Raw genomic sequence first — 23,188 nt, 5'->3', positions numbered from 1 at the left:
CCCAAAAGATACTGCAACATGTAAGAAGGACTCATGCTCCACCATGTTCATAGCAGCCTTATTTATAAATATTTAATTTTTAAAAAGGAAAAAAACCAGAAGTAGATATATAAAACTCAAAAATAAAAAAACCCACCAGCATAAAAAATTTGGGGATCATACCATACCCAAAGTATAACACACACTTTGCAATGATAATCTTTTCATGAAAGTTATTTCTCTCAGATTGCATTTGTGAGCAAATTGCATTTCTATGGGTACATTTCTAGAAGAGAAATTCATAAATCAAACAAGATGAATATTTTATTACACTTGAGGTATACTGCCAACTTGCTCTCTCGCAATTGTGTCCTCATTTAGAATTCCTTTGGAATTATTGTCTTTTTCAAATATTTTACAACATGAACCATATTTGATACAAACTTCAAAATAGGATTATCTAGAATAGCTATTAATAAAGAATTAATATTATTGTTTACAATTCTTTGATTACTAAAGAGATTGAGAAAATGAGTATTTTCCTGTTGTTTTTCTATTATCAGTTATAAATTTCAGAAATTTATAACTTTAATCAATTCTTAGTGTTTTCCCAACATATGTAACATTACATAAATTTATTAAAGCTACATGTATTTGATCTATAAAAATGTTTTCTTTTTAAACAATTTATTTTATGTACATGATTGTTTTATATGTATGTATTTATGTACGTATGTATGTATTATGTATGTATGTATGTATCACTTGTATGTCTGGTGCCAAAAAGAATAGAGAAGGGGCATTGGATCCCCTGGAACTGTTATAAAGACATTTGTAATCTACTATGTGGCCTGAAAAATGTTTCTTTATGTTTTATTTATATTTCAATATCATCAGCACGGTTTGAACTTCAATGTGGTGCTTACAAGCACTTGACGCTCTTACAGTTTCCTGAATCTAACTTGTGGGGCTCACAACTACTTATATATCCAGGTCAAGAATGCAGAACACCTTTCTCTAGTTTCTTCAGGCATCTGTATACATGTGTACATATATTCACAGACACAATTCTATGTACACATAAACAAATAGTAAAATTTATAATTTTAAAGGAATTCAAAGTGCAATAATGTATTGATCAAACAAACTAATCCATTAATTCACCTCCTATGTTATTCCTTCAAACTTGTCTACACTTACTAAGCTGCATTAAATTTAATAATAAGATTTTAACCCTTGCCAGGCGATGTTGGCACACGCCTTTAATCCCAGCACTTGGGGGGCAGAGACAGGCGGATTTCTGAGTTCGAGGCCAACCTGGTCTACAGAGTTGAGTTCCAGGACAGCCAGGGCTACACAGAGAAACCCTGTCTCGCAAAAAACAAAAAAAAAAAAACAAAAAAAAAAACAAAAATAACAAAAATAACAAAAACACAAAAACAAACAAACAAACAAACAGACAGGGTATGCTCAGTAATGTTAAAACTGAAAACTAGGAAAAAGTCATTATTGTTTTGGACAGAGTGGATTTGCATAGGTTACTGATAATATTAGAAATTTTTATCTCTTCATACAATTACCTAAATATCCTAAGATTTAAAAAAAATGCTTCTACATTATTGATCATATTATTCCTACAAATTTGCATTATAGGTTTTCCCTTTAACATGGTGAGGCATTTGCCACATGGAGAAAGAAGTCAGACATGAGTATTTTAAAAGCTTAGTCCCTGTTTCAAAGCAGACTTCGTTTCTCTTCTTAAATGGGAATGCTGGGCAGATTTGTGACACTATCACTCATTTCCAAAATTGGGCACACATATTTAGTGAAACTGAATGAAAGCAAGCATACCAGACTTTAAGTCATCAAAAAAACTTTTTGTTCAACTTTCCAGACTATAACTTCAATTTCTTAACAGTTCTTAATACCTTTTTGTAGAGCTTCTAATATAAATCAAGCCATATACCTATACATGTATCTATATCAGTTTATATCTACAAGTAATAATGTAGCTTTCACTTCTTAAAATTTCTATTATGTTTCTTTTTTCCTCTCTGTTTTTTAATTGAAAGTAACTTTTATACAATATATTCTGGTCATGGTTCCCCCTCCCTCCTCTCCTCCCAATGCTTCTTACCTCCTTATCTTTCAAACTCCATGCCTTTTTTCCTACTCCCTTAAGAGGACAAAGAGGGAAACTTTTAAAAAGAGAATAAAACAAAATGGACAAATTAATATACAAAAAAAAACAAAGGTAGAGCACATGAATTGAATGCATACACACAAATGCATAACACATACACACACACACAACATAAAAACATAAAATCTGGAACCATGAAACACAAACAAAAACCAATAAGGTTAAAAAAAAAATACTTAAACAAAGCCACATGAGACAAAATTCTCCAAAATCCTGTTGAGGTTGCTTTGTGCTGACCATCCATTGTTGGGCATGGGGGTTTGCACATATATTTGTTTTTTATAGTGTGACTCCATTAGAAGAACTAAGTTTTCTATTGCAAGAAGTTGTCAATTGACAATAGATTTTGGTTTGGTCTGGGAACTTGTGTTCATTTCCCCATCTCAGCATAGGACACACATCTGGTTTAACCTGTGCAAGGCCTGTGCATACTGTCAGTTTCTGTTCATATGTATGTCAGTCCTGCTGCATCTGGAAGACACTATTTCCTTGATATTATTTATACCTTCTGGGTGTTACATTTCTGCCTCCTGTAATGCAAAGTTCCTGAGACCTGAGGGGCAGGGTTTGTTTATGACATCTCATTTAGGACTATGTGGCCCAAGATCTCTCACGTTCTGGAAGATATAGCAAAGCACCATTGGGAGGGATTTTATTGCTACACTCCAGTAGCAGAAGAAGAGTGTCTGGTTTTACTCTATGTCCATTGGACATATCTAGTCTCAGGTTCTTGGCCACCAAAGCTGTGTCAGGTAGTGTTTCCATCCCATTGTGTGGGCCTTAGATCTAATCGGATAGTGGCATAGTGGCTGGTGTAACATAACACGTGTGCCATTATTTCACCAGCATATCATGCAGGTATGTTACCCTTGTAGATACAAGAGTTTGTAACTGGGTTGGTGTTTACCTTTCTTCTCTAGTAAGTAGGATGCAGATTATCTTCTGGTACAGTAAACACTAGTCAGTAGGGATGAAGGCTTAGATAGGTACCAACTTGATGTCTGTATGTTCAACTAGATATTTTTAAGTATTGTTAGCAGCTATAGGGCCAAACCATCAGTTTATAGAGGCCAATCAATAGCCTTGGCATTAGAATATGTTGTTTGGGAGTTTTCATGGGGCCCCTTTGGTCAACAAGCTAATTAGATACAACACATTCCTCCCGCTGGTGGTTTCACTTGGTGGATAGAAATGTCTAGTTGGCCCTTTATCTCCCCTATATTTGATGAACTCATTTAGATTTATTTCATATATGTATATATTCTATGTAGTATGTTTCCATATTATCTTTCTAATGGCCCTTCATGATAGCTGTTCCTTCTCAGACTGTCTCCCTTACTTTTCTCTTTCTTCTTTCTCTCCATGTGATACTCCAAAATCAGCCACTATTTATTCAATTTCCTTCCCCTCAGAGATTGTCCCTTCCCCCATAGATCTTTACTCTATATCTAACCATTGTGTTGTTCCTTATAGTAGCAGGATTAGTGAAGACTTAAAAGCTAACATCCATATATAAGTAAACGTAGATAGTATTTGTCTTTTAGGGACTGGGTTCACTTATTTTTTCTAGCTCCATGCATTTATCTGGAAATGCTATGATTTTTATCCAGATAGTATTCTACATTGTACAAATATACCACATTTTCATTTTTCATAAATCTACTGGTGGACATTTAAGTTGTTTACAACAGCTGTGTTTGATGAGTAGAGTAGCAGTGAGCAAGGATAAGCAAGCATCTCAGTAGTAACATGGAGAGTCCTTTGGTATATGTCCAAAAGTGATAATGCTAGACAGTAAGGTAGATTTATTTCCAGCTTCCTGAATAAGCACCACACTGCCACACAGAAGCTTTTCAGCTTCATAGGGTCCTGTTTATTAACTGTGGGTCTTAGTACATGTGTTATCAGTGTCATATTTGGGCAGTCTTTTTCCTGAGCCAATGAGTACAAGATTATTCTCCTCTTTCCTTTCTATCAGATTCAAGGCCTTATGTTAAGGTTTTTGGTCCACGTGGAGCTGAGTATACAGGGTTATAATATGGATCAATTTGCATTCATCCACAATTGATAGTGATATGGTTGACCAACATCAATAATTGAAGATGCTATCTCTTTTTCACTATACATTTCTGGCTTGGTTCTCTCTCTCTCTCTCTCTCTCTCTCTCTCTCTCTCTCTCTCTCTCTCTCTCTCTCTCTCTCTCTTTCTCTTTTTTTTTACATTTTGTTTGTTTATTCACTTTGTATCCCAATATTATTTCTCCTCTGCTCCCAGTACTCCTTCACACAAATCCTTCCCCCTGCTACCCCCTCCCCTTCTCTGAGAAGCAGGTGGAGCCCTCCCCTTACTAGGTCTCTCTCTCTCTCTCTCTCTCTCTCTCTCTCTCTCTCTCTCATACACACACACACACACACACACACACACACACACACACACGAAGCCAAAATTGGAGGGCCTGTTAGGGGAATGGGATCCGTAGACTCAGTTATATTTCCAGCTCCAGTTGTTGAGGGACCCACATAAAGACCGAACTGCACATCTGCAGGAAGGGGGTGGCTAGGACAAGCCCATGCTTATTCTTTGGGTGGTGGTTCAGTCCATGAAGCCGACAACACTCCAAATTAATTGACTCTGTTGGTCTTCCTGTGGAGTCCCCAACTTCTTCAGGTCCCTCATTCCTTCTCTCAACTCTTCCACAAGACTCTCTGAGCTCCATTGAATGTTTGACCTTGGGTCTCTGCACCTGTTTACATTGACTTCTGGGTGGACCCTCTAAGAGGACAGTTAAGCTAGGCTCCTGTCTGTAAGCATAACAGGGTATCATTCATAGTGTCAGGGATTGGTTCTTGCCCAGGGGACAGTTCTCAATTTAGGCCAGACATTGGTTGGTCATTGCCCTAGCCTCTGCTCTATTTTTGTCCCTGCACTTCCTGTAGACAGGACATTTTAGGTAGAAGGTCTTGTGGGTAGGTTGCTATCGTATCCCTTCACTGGGAGTTGTTGGCTACAGCAAATGGCCACTTCAGGATCCACATCCCCCACTGCTAGGAATCACAGCTAGATTAGCCTCCATGGACACCCTGAGACCCACACCTACCCCCAAATCCATTCCTAGAGATGCTCTGCCCCCATCCTGCCAACCAATTTCTGTTCTCTCTCCTGTTCTCCCTAAACCTGCCCCACACCTGGCTGCTCCCCTCCTCTTTCCCTCTCCCACCAGTTTCCTCCCTCCATCCACCTCCAATATTTACTTTATTGCCCCTTCGGATACTGATTCAACCATCTTCTCTCTGGTTCGCTCTTTTCTTTTCTTTTTTCTTTTCTTTTTCTTTTTTTTTTTTGCGGGGGGGGGGGCTTCTTTTGTTCTATGGATTGTAGTGTAGCTATCCTGTATTTTACAGCTAATATGCACTTAGAAGTAAGTACATACCATATATATCCTCTTGGGTCTGGGTTAACACAATTACGATATTTTCTAGTTCCATCCATTTGTCTGCCAAATTTATGGTGATCTTATTTTTTTAATAGCTGAATAGTATTCCATTGTGTAAATCAACCATATTTTCTTTATTCATTCTTCAGTTGAGGGACATCTAGGTTGTGTCTAGTCTCTGGCTGTTATAAATAAGGCTGCTATGAACATACTTGAGCAAGTGTCCTACTGGGTTGGTGGAGCATCTTTTGGGTATATCCCAGTTAGTGGTATAGCTGGGTTTTGAGGTAAAACTATTCCCAATTTTCTGAGAAACTGTCTGGGTTTTCTCAAATATCAGGTGTCTGTAGGTGTGTGGATATATGTCTGGTTTGTCAACTGAGTTCCATCCATTGATTAGTATGTCTGTTTTTAATGCCAATATCATGCTATTTCTATTTCAATGGCTCTATAGTACAACTTGAGGTTAGGAGTGAAATAATGATATATCTCCAGACTTTTTTAACTATTAAGTATTGTTTTAGATGTCCTGATTTTATTCTCTCTCTCTCTCTCTCTCTCTCTCTCTCTCTCTCTCTGTGTGTGTGTGTGTGTGTGTGTGTGTGTGTGTTTTCATAGAAAGCTGAGAAGTCACTTCTAAGATCTCTAAAGAATTGTGTTGGAGTTTTGAGGGGGATTTCATTAAATAAGTAGATTGCTTTTGGTAGAATAACATTTTCATTATATTAGCCCTATCAATACATGAGCACGGGGGATCCTCCCATCTTCTTATTTCTTTCATTTCTTTCTTCAAATGTCTTAAAATTTTTATCATAATGACTTTCACTTGCTTGGTTAGAGTTACCAAAGATATTTTATATTTTTGAGGTTATTGTGTTGTTCTGATTTCGTTCTCAGTCCATTTGACACATATAAGAAGACTACTGATTTTTGTGAGTAAATTTTGTCTACTGCTACTTTGCTGAAGAAATTCCCCTAGTGGGATTTTCAGAGTCACTTATATGTGAAAATCATATCATCTGCATCTACATAAAGAAATTTTGGCTTCTCCTTTCTTATTAGTATTCCTCTTATTTCCTTCAGTTGTGTTACTTCTCTAGCTAAGATTTTATGTACTATATTGACTACATAGAGAGAGAGTAGGCATCTGTACTGGCTTGTTTTGTTTGTCAACTTGACAGAAGCTGGAGTTATCACAGAGAATGTTGCCTCCCTTGAGGAAATGCCTCCATGAGATCCAGCTGTGAAGCATTTTCTTAATTATCAATCAAGTGTGGGAAGGCTCATTGTGGGTGGTGCCATCCCTGAGCTGGTAGTCCTGGGTTCTATGAGAAAGCAAGCTGAGTTAGCCAGGGGATGCAAGCCAGTAAGTAGCATCCTTCCATAGCCTCTCCATCAGCTCCTGCTTCCTGACCTGCTTGAGTTCCAGTCCTGACTTCCTTTGGTGATGAACAGCAATGTGGAAGTGTAAGCTGAATAAACCCTTTCCTCCCCAACTTACTTCTTGGTCATATTGTTTGTGCAGGAAACATCTGACTAAAACAAATTGGAAACTCTGACTAAGACAAATTGGTACCAGCACAGTGGGATATTCCTGTGACAACCTGAGTGTGGAAGACCTTTGAAACTGTGGGCTGGAGGAGCCATTGGGATGTTAAGAGCTCTGTGGCATGTGTTGTTGGAGCTTGGAGGATAATATTGAGAACACTGCAGAATATAGAGGTTGGGCTTGAGAAATTTCAGAGGAAAGATTAAAAGCACTTATAAGGGCCATTGCAGTTTTGATTGTGAAGATTCTGTTTTTTGGTTAGCTGGGGCTGAAGAATCAGCGGTGACTAACAAGATACCAGAACTACTAAAGTGTAACCTTTGCATTACTGGGACTATTGAAGCTGGTTAGCTGGAGCTAAGAAATTAGCAGTGATTAAGAAGAGACCCGCATCACTAAGGTGAAATCTTAGAGGAAGTGTTTCTTGATAGCACAGAGAAGCTGTGATCTAGAGGCAGCCACAGTTGTACCTCGTGCTGGCAGCTGGACTTGGTAATATGTAAGAGTCACCCAGGTGGTACTGGTTTTGAAGGCATGAAGGGGTCATGAAGAACAGCTGAGGTTCGGCACTGTGAGAGGCCATGGAAGGCCACTGGTGAAGGTGCAGCCACAGTTGCAATTGATGGCTCAGGATTGAAGGGGTAATACAAAGGAGTTGAGGCTAGGCACCATGAAAAAAGCCTATGAGAGGCTATTGGTGAAGCCTAGTTGCAGCAGAAGACAGCAGTGTTTTGGAGATGACAGTACCATGAGATGACCACCAACAGTAGCAGCAGAGAAGTAAAGGCAGCTGGAGCCTAGAAGACAAGGTATGTGCTACAAAGGGCAGAACTGGACGAGTGACTCAAGCCCTTGGAGGAGCCTAGAAAATCATGAGTGGATCACAGCCATTGGATGGTTTCAGTTTGATTTTGCTTTTGATTGTGACTGTGCACTGATATTTTTCCCTCTTGAAGTAAGAAGGTATTTTAGTGGAGCCTACACTTAAGAGACTTTGAATTGTAAAATGACTTTGAATTTTAAAAGATATTGGATATTTTAAAGGGATTGAAATATTTAATATGTAAGGCTATTTAGACCTTGGGGATGAATAAGAAAGTAAGGATTAAGGCTTAATAGTGATGTGTTTGTGTGTCAAGTTGACAAGGGGTCAATTGTACTGGCTGGTTTTGTTTGTCAGTTTGACCCAAGCTGGAGTTATCACTAAGAAAGGAGCCTCCCTTGAAGAAATACCTCCAGAGATCCAGCTGTAAGGCATTTTTTCAATTATCAATCAAGTGTGGGAGGGCCCTTGGTGGGTGGTGCCATCCCTGGGCTGGTAGTCCTGGGTTCTATGAGAAAGCAAGCTGAGCAAGTAACATCCCTCCATGGCCTCTCCATCAGCTCCTGCTTGAGTTCTAGTCCTGACTTCCTTTGGTGATGAACAGCTGTATGGAAGTGTAAGCTGAATGAACTCTTTCCTCCCCAACTTGCTTCTTGGTCATGATGTTTGTGCAGGAATAGAAACCCTGACTAAGACAGCATCCTTGTCTTCTTCCTGATTTTAGTAAAAACTGCTTTGTGTTTCTCTCTATTTAGGCTGATGTTGACTATGGGCTTGTAAATTACCTTTTATTAACACTGGAGTATGTTCTTTGAACTCTCAGTCATTCTAAACCTTTTATCATGAAAGGATATTGAATTTTGTCTAAGGCCTTTTCTCTGTCTAATGAAAGATTGTGCAATTTTTCTTTCAGTCTTCTTTTTACTGGTATTTTATTGTTTTACATTTTAAATGTTATCTCCCTTCTGCACTCAGTCTTTTTGTAGTGGATCATGATCATGAATCTCCATACATTGAGCCATCCCTGCATCTCTGGTCTCAGTCTTTCTGTAGTGGATCAGGATCATGAACTTACATATATTAAATTTACATATATTGAATTTACATGTGTTTATTTTACATATATTGGATTTACATATGTTGAATTTACATAGATTGAATTTACATACATTAAGCTTACATACATTGAACCATCCCTTTATCCCTGGGCTGAAGCCATCCTTAGCATTTTGGGTGATCTCTTTGATGTGTTCTTAGATCCAGTTTGCCAAGACTTTATTGGGCATACTTAATCTAGGTTTATTAGAGAAATTGGTCTGTCCTTCTTTTTCTTCATTGGCTATCGGCAGAGTTTGCAGATGAGTTTAACTGTGGCCTCAGTAAAAGAATTGGGAAAAGTTCCTCCCGTTTCTATTTTGTGGAATAGCATAAGAAGTATTGGCATTCTTTTTTTTTGAAAGTCTGGTAGAATTCTGCACTGAGTCGATCTGCCCCTCAATGTATGTTGTTTGGGAGACTTTTAATTACTGCTTGAATTTCACTAGGGGTTAAATAACTTATCCAGTCTGGATTTTCTTTCATACATCATATATACAAAAAAATTATTTATTTTAGATTTTCCAATATGGTGTACAGATTTTTTTGAACTATGTCCCTGGATTTCCTTGATGTCTATTGTTATATTTTTCTTTTCATTTCTAGTTTTATTGATTTGGATCTTATTTCTCCACCTTTTTCTTAATTGGGCTAAAGATTTGTCTATCCTACTGATTTTTCTCAATGAATCAATTCTTAGGTTCATTGACTTTTTAATTGATATTTTTGCCTCTACTTTATTGATTTCATCTCCCAGTTTGATTATTTGGTGCTATATACTTATTTACATTGTTAGTTCTTTTCCACCAAATCCTTCAAGAGTGGCCTTAAGTTGTTAGTATGCGATTAACTCTTTTTCTGTAGTCACTTAGTGGTATGAACTTGCCTCTTAGCAACACCTAATTGTGTCCCATACATTTGAGTACACTGTGTTGCACTTTCATTCTAGAAAGTTTTTAATTTATTTATTAATTTATACCTTGACTCATTTTTTAAATTCTGTAGTGAGTTTTTCAGTTTTTAAGAATTTGCAAGCTTTCTGTTGTTATTCAGATTTAATCCAAGGTAATCAGAAAAGAGACATAACATAATTTAAATTTTCTTATATCTGTTGAGACCTGCTTTGTGATAAAGTATGTGGTCAATTTTGAAGAAAGTTCTATGAACTACTGAGATGTTATATTCCTGTGTGTTCCATTTGGGTGAAATGCTCTGTAAATATCTGCTAGGACCATTTGATTTGCAACATTATTTAACTCCAACATTTCTCATTTAGTTTCTACCTGAAAGACCTGTTCATGGTCAAGAATTGACTCTTGAAATTACTCACTATAACTATGAGGGCAAATGTGATTTCAGCTGTAGTAGTGTTTCTTTTATGAACTTAGGTGCCCATGTGCTTGGCATATAAATAAACATTTATTTATATATGTTTTATATATTCTTATATATTTCATATAAATTTTTAATTCTTTATAAATTTATATATATTTGCAATATATTCTTGGTGGATTTTTTTCTGTGGTCTGTTATTATTTATTCTTTTGTTTTCTATGGTGTGGTTAATCTATTCTAACTGAAGTTCTCCTCCTGCTGTTTTCTGTATAACTGGATTGGAAGATATATACTGCTTAAATTTGGTTTTATCATGAAATGATTTTCTTTCTATCTATTGTGAATGATTGTTTTGCTGGGTATAGTAATTAGACCTGGATTTTATGGTTTCTTACAGTTTATAGAACATGTGTGCAGGACCTTTTGGTTTTTAGATTCTTTATTGAGAATTCAGCTGTTATTTTAATTATTACTTGCTACTTTTCCCTTATATCTTTTAATATTCTTTCCTTGTTCTGAGTGTTTTGTACTTTGGTTATTATTTGTTGTAGGGAATTTACTTTCTGGCCTAGTCTAGTTGGCAGTCTGCATATTTCTTGAATCTTGATGAACAAATCCTCAGGTTAGGCAGGTTGTGTTTTCATGGACTTCATTAAGGGATTTATTATTATCTTCATTAATGCCCTTGAGCATACTCATAACTGTTTGAAATCCTTTCTTGGGATTCAGCTGTATTTCAGTTCTAAGTACCTACTGTAGTAGGGTTACTGAGTACGGGTAGATCCATACTCAGTAACTGAGTATGTCCATACTCAATCCATACTGTCCTGGCTGGTAATGTTTGTGTTTTGTGCTGGCGGCTAGGCATCTGGGATTGGGATAATGGAGACAATTTAAGGTGTTGGCATCTGGTCTTGTATTTATTGGGTGGGTCTTTTGTTTCTTTGTTTCTGTTGGTTTCTCTTAAGAAAATATAACGGCTGTGAGTTGCCTGGTAGGGAGTACTTCTATAGGCCAGTGAGTAGCAGAGAGAAATAGAGGAAGGTTACTAGAATAGGTTGAGCAGAGCTTCAGATAAGGTATAGGGGATGCTGTTCACTCCTAGACACAGGCTTCCCAGGGATATGAATGTGTTTTGGAAAGAGGGGATTCTGCATGTAGTATTTGATAAGTCAAAGAATTGTCTGGAGAGACAGGGAAGATAGGACCAGGGGGTAACCTTGGTCTGAAGCCAAATTTGGAGTTTCAAGTGAATATAGTTGAAGTGGGAGGAGGGACTCCTGTAAGAAGGTTGTTATTGGGCTGAGCATGAGAATGGAGAGATCACAAAGAAGGACAGGAAAGGAAGTATGATTCACCTACCCGGGTCTCTGGTGGGTTCTGACGCTAAACATCCGAGGTAGAAAGTTTCTTTCTATGTGAGAGTTAAGGAAAGAATAGGATGGGCTGGAAGGGTTGGGGTGGGGCTAAGAGAGTACAGTGGCTACCCCCACCCTTTTTTCTGTTTGACTCTTCCCTTTTCTTCCCTAGTTGTAATTTAAATGAATAATAGCAGGATATAGCACATAACAACAACAACAAAGCAACTCACTGGTACACCAGAGGTTCTTCCCTACTGGGTGAACAGGTATATGAATTCTCTCCAGAAGGCCCCGGGGCATAAACTAGTGTTCTTTAGGTGTGTCCTTTCCTACTAAGCTAGGTGCAGACTGCTGGTGCTATGATAAGTGACTATGCAATCACATTTGCCATTTTAATTGTGTGGTACAATTCAATATTAGGTAAAGGAAGAACTATAGGGGTTAAAAAATAGTTATTCCTATAGACTTTTAGATGATTGCCTTAAAAAGTTCCACAGTACCTGGTAATGTGTAGAAAAATCGCAGTCAAATTAGGTGAAATATAAGAGCACAAAACCCATGATGCTTGAAATCTGGCTTCATCTAACACTGAAATCATCTTACCAAGGACTACTCAGGGAGCCTGCATGCAGAATTTGTGAGTGACACACCATGTCTGAAAAGACAAAGCTGAGTTTCACCTAATGATGCCTTCAGACCTGCAAGCAAAGGCTTGCCCTCACATTAAAGGAAACTGTAATGAACGTATGTATATATGTTTATATAAGTGATGCATATATGTTTTAAGGTGTCCAAGTGTCACTTTAATGATCTTTGGCTTTCACTGGCACTAATTAACCAACAGCTTATGCTAATTGCCATGTCTCTGAAGCTGCTTTCCTTAGGAGTCATGACTGCACCATGAGGCCACTTCTGTTCCTGTGTTTGTTTTTCTTTAAACAATTTAACTTTCAAGCCATTCAATACAACATTAAAGACAGAAGCCTCACACCTGAACGTTCCTTGCAACAAGGATCCCACTTCATTTTGTCATTACCTCTGCCACCTTCCTTCTGCCCGCCTCCACCACATGCTAAACCCAGTAGTTATTTTTAAAAAGTCAGTTCCTGAATTGTAACTGAAGAATTAGAAGTCCAGCTTTTAGGAATGTAAGTTATGTGTAAATCCCTGCACTGTGAAGTCACAGTTTCATAAGTGAAAGGAAGATGCTCAGTTAGGGAGTAGCATTTTCATTTTAATTGGCGAGCTGGAGCTTAATTTTAAAATTCCAATATGGATTTCCAAGATAATCTAGATATGTATAGATGCCACTGTTGCTTTTAGTTCAATCTAATATCTGATGATCTGATTCCATCTTGATCCCTCTGGTTTTTCGATGAACCATGCAGAACACACAGAAATATTCTTTTCATTTTATAAACTCTAGAACTAATTGTCTTAATAGTTACTGACTTACTCATGATGTAGCAGATAATGTGCAACTAAATGAGGCTTGAACCTGGCACTGTTCATCTCCAGCCACCTTTGAAATCATTCCAAGAGTTTTTACCACTGACGAGGATTATTTTCAGGGACTCCAAAAGAAAGGTCAAACCCTATGTTACAAAATCATTGCTTGTCTGTTCTCAGGTTGTTCATAGACATATCTGTACACATTTTCCACAGTGTTCCTTGTGTGTGGTTGGGCCAGGTGAGTTGTATGTATTTGAGTTCCATAGAATTCATAAAGAAGTTAGGGGACATCCTTAAGTGTTGGTCATCCCTTTTCACCATTTTTGAAACAGTGTCATTTTGTACCTGCCCATGCCAGGTTAAGCCTGTGAGCTTCTGGGGAATCTCCCATCTCCGTGTTCCAATCATGCAGAAATCATAGAAGGGTGCTAGCTACTAACTCCAGCGACCTTACTGAGTTCTGGACATCAGAACTCAGGACTCAGGGTCTACATGAGTTCTTTACCCATGGAGTGTTCTTGCCCCAGTTTTCTATTGAAAAGGATTTGACTTATAGAGATTAATTAGCCATTTACTCCTTTGCTATTTATTTTTTTTGGTATTTGTTTTGTTCTGTTTTGTTTTTTACTTTGTTTTTGCTGTTGTTTGTTTGTTTTTTCAAGCCAGGGTTTCTCAGTGAAACCAGCCCTGGCTTTCCTGGACTACGTTGTATGCCAGGCTGGCTTCAAACCCACAGAAATCACCTGCCTCTGCCTCCTAAGTGCTGGGATTAAAGACATGCCTCTGTGTCAGGCTTCCTTTGCTGTCTTTTAACTCCTCAAATAGTTGGAAATTACAAAGGTAGACTTTTATTGACAGACCCAAGAAAGGCACCAAGACACGTTGAGTCAGGTAAACTGTGGTTATACCCTTAGTCACATACCTGGCTTTTTGCTTAATTAATCTAACAGCTACTGCCAGGTCATTAACAAAACCTTGAGAGAAAGGAGGTTTTAACATATTTCTCACAGAGCTTTCAAAATAACAGAATGTCCTGACTCCTTAAACAGGTCTCAAAGGTGACAAGAGGTGAGGTGAATGAATTAATTAAGCGTCAACAAATAGGTGAAGTGGAGAGAAAAAAAAGAGAAAGCAATGGCAATGAGACAATGGGTGAAAGTTCTTTAAGAGAGAGAGATTTATTTCTGTCAATGTTACATGATACCATTCATACTGTGAGTTATTGACACGTAAGAGCCATTTTACATTTATTTATTTACCAGTTATTTATTTACTGTTCTACTATCCTCCTTCATCTTGCAGGGATAAAACCCTCTAGCCAAAAGCAACTTTGGGGAAGAAAGGGTTAATGCTTTCAGGTCATAGCCCATCACTGAGGGAAGTCAGGGAAAGAACTTACAGCAAAAATCATGGTGTGTGTGTGTGTGTGTGTGTGTGTGTGTGTGTGTGTGTGTGTAATTGCTTGTTGGCTTGTCCTCTGGTTCATGCTCAGCTAGCTTTCTTATGCAGGACAACCTTTGTAGGAAGGTTATAGACCACAGTGGGTTGCATTGTCCTACATCAATTATCGAGCAATACAGACAATCCTCCACAAACCTTCGCACAGGTCAATTTGTACTAGGCTTTCCTCTGAGATGATTCTATGCTGTGTCGAGTTTACAATTAAACTAGGACATTTACAGGCTAGAAATTGAGCCCTCAGGTTTGCACTTGCTCGACAAGGGTTCTAACACAAGCCAGCATCTGACCTCACAATTTTAAAGTGGAATACTCAGTACTAATTTTGGGTGTCGTTTGTTTCTCTGACAAGTTATTAAAACCTATTAAATTTTATTTGTAGTGAGTATATTTCAGTAAAAGTTTCCATGCAAAGAAGAGTACTTAGTCTACATTTCTATACATTTGATTGTTCCAAATTATGCATCAGCTGCCTTTCTTAAATCTGTTTTTCTTAACCTCTTTGGCATACAAGCATAGCTGAACCTCATCTGTTTAAGGTAGAGAACATGCTAAAGTTTTCAAATGCTATTTTAATGCTTCTCATGTGTAAGGTTCTGATTGTCTTTTTCTTGACTTAGAAACAGAATACTAAATAGGGGAAATTCTTCAATACTTGCAATTTTCAAACTATATGCTTATATCAAATATGGATATTTACATATGAAGTACTTTTAAACAATAAAGAAATGAAAATAAAATACAACTAACAAAAGACCTTTCAAGACCAGTGAAAGTAGGTCATATATTATAAACTCTATCCAAAGTCATCACTATATAAATTTAATTTGTAGGCTCTGGATGCCTCCCATATTGGCTGCTCAAAAGCTCTATACTTGTATATTCAAGAAGCTAGAGGCATTGGTCACCTTGGAAATGTAATATTATAAAGACACTGCCATTAGTGATTTTATGTACTTCTGCAAACCCTTCTTGAATTTGAAATAATGAATAAGTGCAGGTAATAATTTTCTTGTCTTTCAAATTTTATGACCAAAATATCGAGTTGTGTTTTATGGCCTTTTATACTCTGTAGAATCAGCTGTCTGCTTCAGGCAAAGAAGAAGTTAAGAAACGGGAATGAAACTGTTGCTATCAAGTCAAGGGTTTAAAATAGGAATCATGAATTCAGGAAGCACATAAATTTTCCAATGGTTGAAAATACAACAGAATACCATGTCCTATGTATTTTCTGACCGGTCTTTCCATTCTCCCTGTTCTGTACAGTCTCTGTGTGTGTATGTGTCAATAATCACATATTCAAGTATAAGCTAAGATTATTGCTGAAAAATTCATTGTCTTAGGAATTTTATCAGAGTTTGCACAGCTTATGAGCAAATTTAGTCCTGAGGAATTCTAAAGAAATCCCACTAACTTCTCCCAATTTCTGTGAGTAAAACGGAAAGAGGAAACCTTAAATGATGGTAAATTCCACAAGACTAGAGACTATTGGAGTTACACCATTTCCAGGAAACAAAACTGGACTGCCTTAGACTATTTTCCTTTTAAGTTAAGCATTCTTTCTTTTTTCTGCAACTGTAGATTGAACTCAGTGTCTACTACATTCTAGGTAAGTGTTGCAACAATAAGCCATCAGCCCTAGGCCTTTTTCTTTTCTTTTTCTTTTTTTTTTAACTTTTGATTGGAGACAAAGTCCCTCTAAATTGCCCATTCTGATCCTGGAATCCTGTTGCCTCCATCTCTCATGTACCTGAGATTACAGGTTGTATCACCAGGTCTGGCATAGGTTAACACTTTGATTACATGTTTAAACGGAGTAATGATTTGTTTTCTATAGAAGCGAAGGTTGGAAAGGGTAAGATTCTGATAGATTCTCCTTTTGTGAGCACTTATCTTTTTATAAGACCTAGAAGGGACTGCAACTACTATAGTCATGTTGGTCAAATTTAGATTCTTTGTTTCCAACGTGTAAATTGAAAATCCTAGCTAAGATTCAGTGTAAAAGCATTTGCAACAATATAATGTGATTTTTATTAGGTAAGTGCACATACCACCAGTCTTGCTTATTTTTCACAGTCAGAGAAATGCCCCGGTCTGCCTTTGTGGCGCTTGTTAACCTATGATTTCAGGGTTGACCTAAAAACATTCAGCACAGGGACTTGTCTTGAAAATGAATCTGGTTTAAGCAGATTTCCTTCGTGTAAAGCACTCACTCCCCATAATTAATGGTGATGAGTAAAACTCAGGCAGGATATCACAAAAAAAAATATGTAGAATAAAATATACAGACTGTAGTAAGTGCCATTGCACAACCGATACTTTTCAGAAATAATTTATTTCTCTTAGAATTCAGGTCAAGAGGAGAAACAAAATTATCATTTATGCATAACCTCAATTCCACACACACCCTTATTACATTGAAGAAACAAATGCACTGTGAATTTCTTTGAAGTGGTTTGGCGTTATTATGCCTGTCTAACTTTTTGTTAAACGTAGTGGGTTTTGTTGGCCTTGAAAATGTAATTTAAAAAATGTAACTGATGTTTTTCTGCCACCATTAAGGGAAATACACATAGCAAAATGAATGCATACTCATTTCAGCCTGTAAGATTTGTTTTTAAATTATTCCCTTTGCAGCCAGAGGAAACATGAGATCATTTCTTTTCCCTCTGCCAACAAAGTGATTTCCCCACCCCATGTAGACAGTCAAGTGAGTTTCAGGGTTCCAGCTTACTTCCTACCATCTTTGGTAAGCTTGCACATAGCTTAGTGCTTCGAATGGGACAAGACTCAGTAGGCAGCCCTTGAGAGAATGTGCAAAGAACATAGTGTTCATAAGCTGAGCTCATTATGTAGGGTAAGAAATGAGCAGAGCTAAGCAGAGTGCATGCATGGCTGCTTTGCGGTGCTTGGTGTGCATAAGCGCTGTACTCTCGCTCCACGAGCATTCCAAGTGCTGGGACATACATGCACACACATGCACACACGTGCACAATGATCACTAAGCCTCAGGCCAGGACAAGTCCCTAGCCATCCCAACCCGGCTCCTCCGCCTCTCCGCACCCATCCAGGCTCCACGTGGGCGCACCCAGGCGCCAAGCGGCCGCGGCCCACGGAGCTCAGAGCCTGCCCGGAGCTGAGAGGGAAGGCGCGGCCCGGGGCGGGACGGACAAAGCTGGCGTCCAATGGAGCCCAGCATTAGCTCCCCGAAAGGAGGGAGCGGCAGCTTGCGCGGGCCCAATGAGCAGGGAGCCCGAGTGGGACTTCCTCCCGGAATCCCGTTGGCCATGATAGCGGGGCCGTGGGTGACACGTAAGTTGGGTGGGAGGTGGCGGGTGGCTGGAGCTTCCAGATCAGTGACACCGGCCCACCGCCCCCCTTAACCTGACCAGACCAACCAGTCCCCATCTCTTCAGCATCCTGAGGGACCGTGCGAGGGGACGCCGCCGGGAGCCAGGTCTCTTTGTTGGGCGCGCGTCCCCTACCAGTGGTAGCGACAAAGTCCAGCAGCGGGAGCCGGCGCGAGGGGCGGGGACTGACGGTGGGGACAGCGAGGCCAAAAAGTGGGGAGTAGGGAAAACCTGCGTGCAGGGACCGGTAGCAAGGACAGCGGGGCTCTGAAGTATGCGAAGGGACTCCACGCGGGCCCAGCCACTCGCGGAGATCGGACGTCACAGAAGTTTGGTGGCTGCTGGCCGGGTGGCGTCGATGACCTGGCGCCCCGCCGCCCGCGGGGGCTGAACGGCCGCCTCTTCCCCTCTGGTCCCGCTTTTGTGTCTCGCGTCTTCTGCTTATGCCGCGTCCAGCTACTTCTCGCGGTGGCCGCTGCTGAGCTGTCCGACGCAGCCGAGGACCGAGGACACGACGGCTCCGGCTGCCGCAGCGCGGGGCGCAGGAGGGACTATGGGAAACGGGATGTGCTCCCGAAAGCAGAAGCGGATCTTCCAGACGCTGCTGCTGCTCACGGTGGTCTTCGGCTTCCTCTATGGCGCGATGCTCTACTTGGAACTGCAGACGCAGCTGCGCAAAGCTGAGGCGGTGGCGCTCAAGTACCAGCAGCACCAGGACTCACTCTCTGCCCAATTGCAAGGTACAGTTAAGGGGAAGCGCGCGGCCAACTTCTGAGCTGGGGCTGGGGCTAGAAAAGTAGCTTGGTGTACATTTGGCTTTGCAGGTACCACCCATTGACCTTCTGGTGCATCTGAGGGAGCCGTCCCGGGGATGTTGGCTTCTGAGTGTGTGTGGGGAAATAATATACCCGTTTTCCTGCTTCCTCCCAGGAGTTATCTTTGAAATCCACAGCACCAGCGCACAGTCCTGCCTGGCGTTTGATGGATACATATAACACCGAGGCTTTTACCCGAAGCACTTGTCAAAGGCCCAGCTGCAATCTAGGCAAACAGCCCTTCTGCTACATCTGCCAATCCTTTCCCAAGAGGCAAGCCTTAGTTTGTAGACATAAAAGAGTTACGCAGACATTTCCTAACCCGTGTTCTTTTTCAAGAAAAAAAAAAGGCTAAATACACGAGTGGCTCCTGAATGGAACCTGCTAGCTTGTGTTGTTATTATTGATCTTGTTGTTATGCTTGTTCATTTAGTAGTTAACTTGAGAAATGTTGGGTGTGATGGAAAAGTCCACACCACTTGACCGCTGATTATCCTACAGATAATTGTTTTTCAAAAGGGTTGTGTTCCCTGGGAAGCCTTTATTTAGCTGATCTGTAGAGCCCTGTATGTGCATATTCAGGAATTCACATGCCTGTTTTAGAGTTTGCTTTGAGAAGTCAAAAAGAAGAAACATAAAATTTCACTTTGCTAGCCACAGAAGACTCAACTTGTGCAAGATGTTCGCAGCTTGTGTCTTTTCATTTTAAGAATCACATTGTGAGTTTCTATGGTCCAGATGTTTCATGTGTGAGTGCATGTAAACACTTCGTGGTTCCCTTAAGGACATAGTCGTTGTATGTATTTTTATGAACGATTTTGCCCATCTTGCTGGGTTTGTTTTCAACACTCATGAAGCTCTCTCTCCGATACAAAGCAAGTGAGAAACTAAAAAGTCCTACCTAAATGCTGACCATCCTTGTTGTGAGTGCAAATATAGCCTATTGAATCATCCTGGGCAGAAATAAGCCAAAGGGGGTATTTCTGACAGTGGATGCGAATACAAATATAAAACAGATCTCTTTGCTTTGATCCAGCCATTCAGAGCCTCTTCTAGTAAGACATTTAAGATGGGAGAAAATGATATGCAATTATTTGCTTTGGTCTGATTTGTTCGTCCCAACTTAGAAGAAAAGAAGGTATTTTTAGCTTCTTGGTGCTGCATGGCTCCAGCCAATGAAAATATGTGGCTGGGCTTCCTTCAAAGGGAAAGCTTGTTTTTGATAGTTTCATATTTAAAAGAAAAAGTTTAAAGTATGGAGATTTACCTATGAGTTGTTGGTATGAGAAGGGTGGATACTTGCTTGTTTATTTAGAAAATCAATGCCTTCCACATGAGTTTCAGTGTGTGTGTGTGTGTGTGTGTGTGTGTGTGTGTGTGTGTGCATGTGTTGACTTGCCCATGTGAAGGCCAGAGTTTTTCTTCCTTAATCTAATCTCTCTGTTTTTTCTGAGACAGGGTCCCTAAAGGAGCCTTGAGTACCAGTGGTTTTGGCTAGGTTGACTAATCAGCTAACACCTGGTTCTGATCTGTGTGTGTGTGTGTGTGTGTGTGTGTGCCCGCATGTGTAGTGTGATGGCCAATGTTTGTTTTTCACTCTCCACCTTATTTCTTGAGACAGGGTCACTGGATTCAAGCTTTGATCTCACTGATTCAGCCAGACTTTCTGGCCAGTGAGCTCCAAGGATGTTCTGTTTTGGCCCCATACCTCCCAGCACCCAGATTCCAGGCACACACCATTACACCTGGGTTCTTACACCAGTCCTGGGGATTCAAACTGAGGTCCTCAAGCTTGCAGAGCCAGTAAGCACTTGCCTGGCTGAGCTGTTGAGCCATAGTGTACTGAGCTCCTGAAATGTTACTTAACTGTTGCTTTGGCCTTGCAACAGACCCAGTGATTGTGTAGGAAGAATTAGTTCACAAACTGGCCAAAGTTTCTGCTTATTTTCAAAAAAAAAAGCATTCAGGCTTGCCTTTAGCAACATTCATGTTCACGTCTGCATGCTATTTAATGCGGAACATTTTCTGAGGGCTTGCAGCTTTTGTTTTTCCTTCCCTGGGACAGATGGTGTTTTACTCTCTGGTGCTACACACCACCTTCGTAGATGAGCTTTCAGAGTGTCTGATTTTATTTTATTTTTTCCTTATTTATTTGTTTGTTTGTTTTTGATGCATATGTCTGCATGTGGGTGTTCATGAGTGCAGAAGTCGTAGACTGATGTCATGTCTCTCTTCCCATTTGCTCTCCACCTTTACATTTTGAGATGGCGTCTTTCAGTGAACCTGAGGATTATTGATTTAGCTAGGCAGGCTGGCTTTGGGTATCTGTGGGTCTCTCCTCCACAGGAGAACAAAGTGTAGGTCTGCAGGCTGCACTTTACTGCCTGTACCATTTCCTGAAACTCTCCCTCCTTCCCTCTTTCTCTCCCTCCCTATCTCACCTTTGTTTAAGACTTGCTTAGTCAAGTGAGATAAATCTCTTAACTTGACTTGGATAAAGGTCAGAGTTAATTTTGAGTGGCCTTCTTTTAAAACATGACTCTTGAAAAAGTTGAAGTAACTGTATCTGTGTCAAGTGGTATGCCATGTATTAAGTAAGCATAGTTAAGCTATCTTCATTTGAAGAATAGACTGTACTCCAAGGTCCTTTGAATGGAGGTTACTCTTTTTGTACAATAGTCCCATAATGGGAGCTGGAGAATGACATGGAAAGGTTTAGAGATCAGATGACCTTCTCCACAAAAATCCATGACAATATCTTCTACATCTATGTATCTATTTATATAGCCATGTACCTTGTCTGTCTGTCTGTCTGTCTGTCTGTCTATCTATCTATCTATCTATCTATCTATCTATCTATCTTTCTATCAATCATCTGTCTATATATAATCTATCTTCTATCAATAATCTATGTATCTATCAATTATCTATGTATTTCTCAATAATCTATATATCTAGCTCCCATACCAGAGCCTTAAGTATACCAAAGACTAGTGCAGAGCTCACATGCTGCTGTCAGAAGTCATACCAACCTTTGTCCAGTGCAGTGCTTATTTAATTAACATTTGAACGTTTTCTCTTGCTGCTTTCAAGCGAGCCACATGCGACCTGTTCCGCAAGTGGCCTGCCTCTGGCTAGACTCCCCATTTGAAGCACCTTGCAGCTCCCACATCAATTAAACCCCATCTGTGGGGGTGGAACCTAGGCTTCAACCAACAATCTTTACTACTCCCTAGGTGATTCCAGGAGCAGCCATGGTTAAGAACCCTGGCTCTCTAATCTTAATGCTAAGCCACTTCAAACATCCTCTTTACATGCTTGGCCCCAAGGGTGTTTTCATCTCTTATCCTGGGCATGTGATTAAAAACAGACTGGTTTCTGGACTGTGTTTCAAATTCTAGTTCTGCAACTTTTTTGTGTGAAGTCGGGCCTAATTTTTCTTATTTATCAAATGGAGATTAGAGTGACTCATTTCATCAGGGTTGTTCTAAGTATGAACCAAAATAATACCCACAGTACCCTTAGCACCAACATGGAATGCAGTAGGACTATGTGATCATCTGGCTCCTCCTTTGAAATAGAAAATCTATATCTTTTCTCTTCCCAGCTTGGTCCTAGGCTCAGTGTTGGGATTGGCTAAGTTCTTTGTATAGTTTATATCCTTCTTTGTTTCTAAGCAAGCATCAGGAAAATAGATAAACTGGCATAAACCAGTGCACTTTACCCTGGACAAGGAAAGACTCTTCTTTGACAAGTTAAACACAGAATTAGAGGTTGGTTACTCATTAACCCCTCTGTATCACAGTAGATTCGGAGACGTGTGCAGCTTCTGAGCTAATGATGGTGTGTACGAAGGTCTGGAATGAGATGGAACTAGTACACATTGAAGACTATCAAGTGTGCTCTCTGGAAACCCTGTTCCCTGTTAGGACAGTGATGGCCACATACCACTGAAGAAGACTTATACAATATTTCATATGCTTTACATTCCAACAAGTATGTTCTGATTATTTAGGAGAAAAGGAGTTTTATGTAAAGGCCCCATTTGTTACTTAAGTTTGCTGGCACGAGGGAGGACAAAATCCTATCCTGACCAGGAAGGTATTGTGCTATGGCCTTTCTGTTTTCCAAAGCTCCTAATTTGCTTGAAAACAAAAGTCCTTCAGTTCAAGCTCAGGCTCTTTAATGTCCTTCCTCTTCCTTCTTGTTGCCTGGCATATGACTAGTACTCAGCAACAGCAGGTGTACAAAGCTATACACTTACTAAGAGAGAGTGCAGAGATACACTTACTGAGAGAGTGCAGAGATACACTTACTGAGAGAGAGTGCAGAGAT

At 39.8% G+C, this 23,188-nt stretch overlaps 1 protein-coding gene across 2 annotated transcripts in view; it reads left to right on the top strand.

Annotated features, from left to right (window-relative positions):
* Positions 1 to 17,953: 17,953 nt before the first annotated feature.
* The window catches only part of Golim4 (golgi integral membrane protein 4), a 78,800-nt gene continuing 73,565 nt past the window's right edge, over positions 17,954 to 23,188 (top strand). For both annotated transcript variants that reach the window (XM_031374115.1, XM_031374114.1), the window contains exon 1: positions 17,954 to 18,778. In XM_031374115.1, the coding sequence (XP_031229975.1) occupies positions 18,592 to 18,778 (187 nt within the window). In that variant the 5' untranslated portion in view covers positions 17,954 to 18,591. The remainder of the gene's footprint in view (positions 18,779 to 23,188) is intronic.

This window comes from Mastomys coucha, unplaced genomic scaffold (assembly GCF_008632895.1).
Source record: "Mastomys coucha isolate ucsf_1 unplaced genomic scaffold, UCSF_Mcou_1 pScaffold16, whole genome shotgun sequence".
Taxonomy (NCBI): Eukaryota; Metazoa; Chordata; class Mammalia; order Rodentia; family Muridae; genus Mastomys; species Mastomys coucha.
This window is presented reverse-complemented; position numbering and strand designations above follow the sequence as displayed.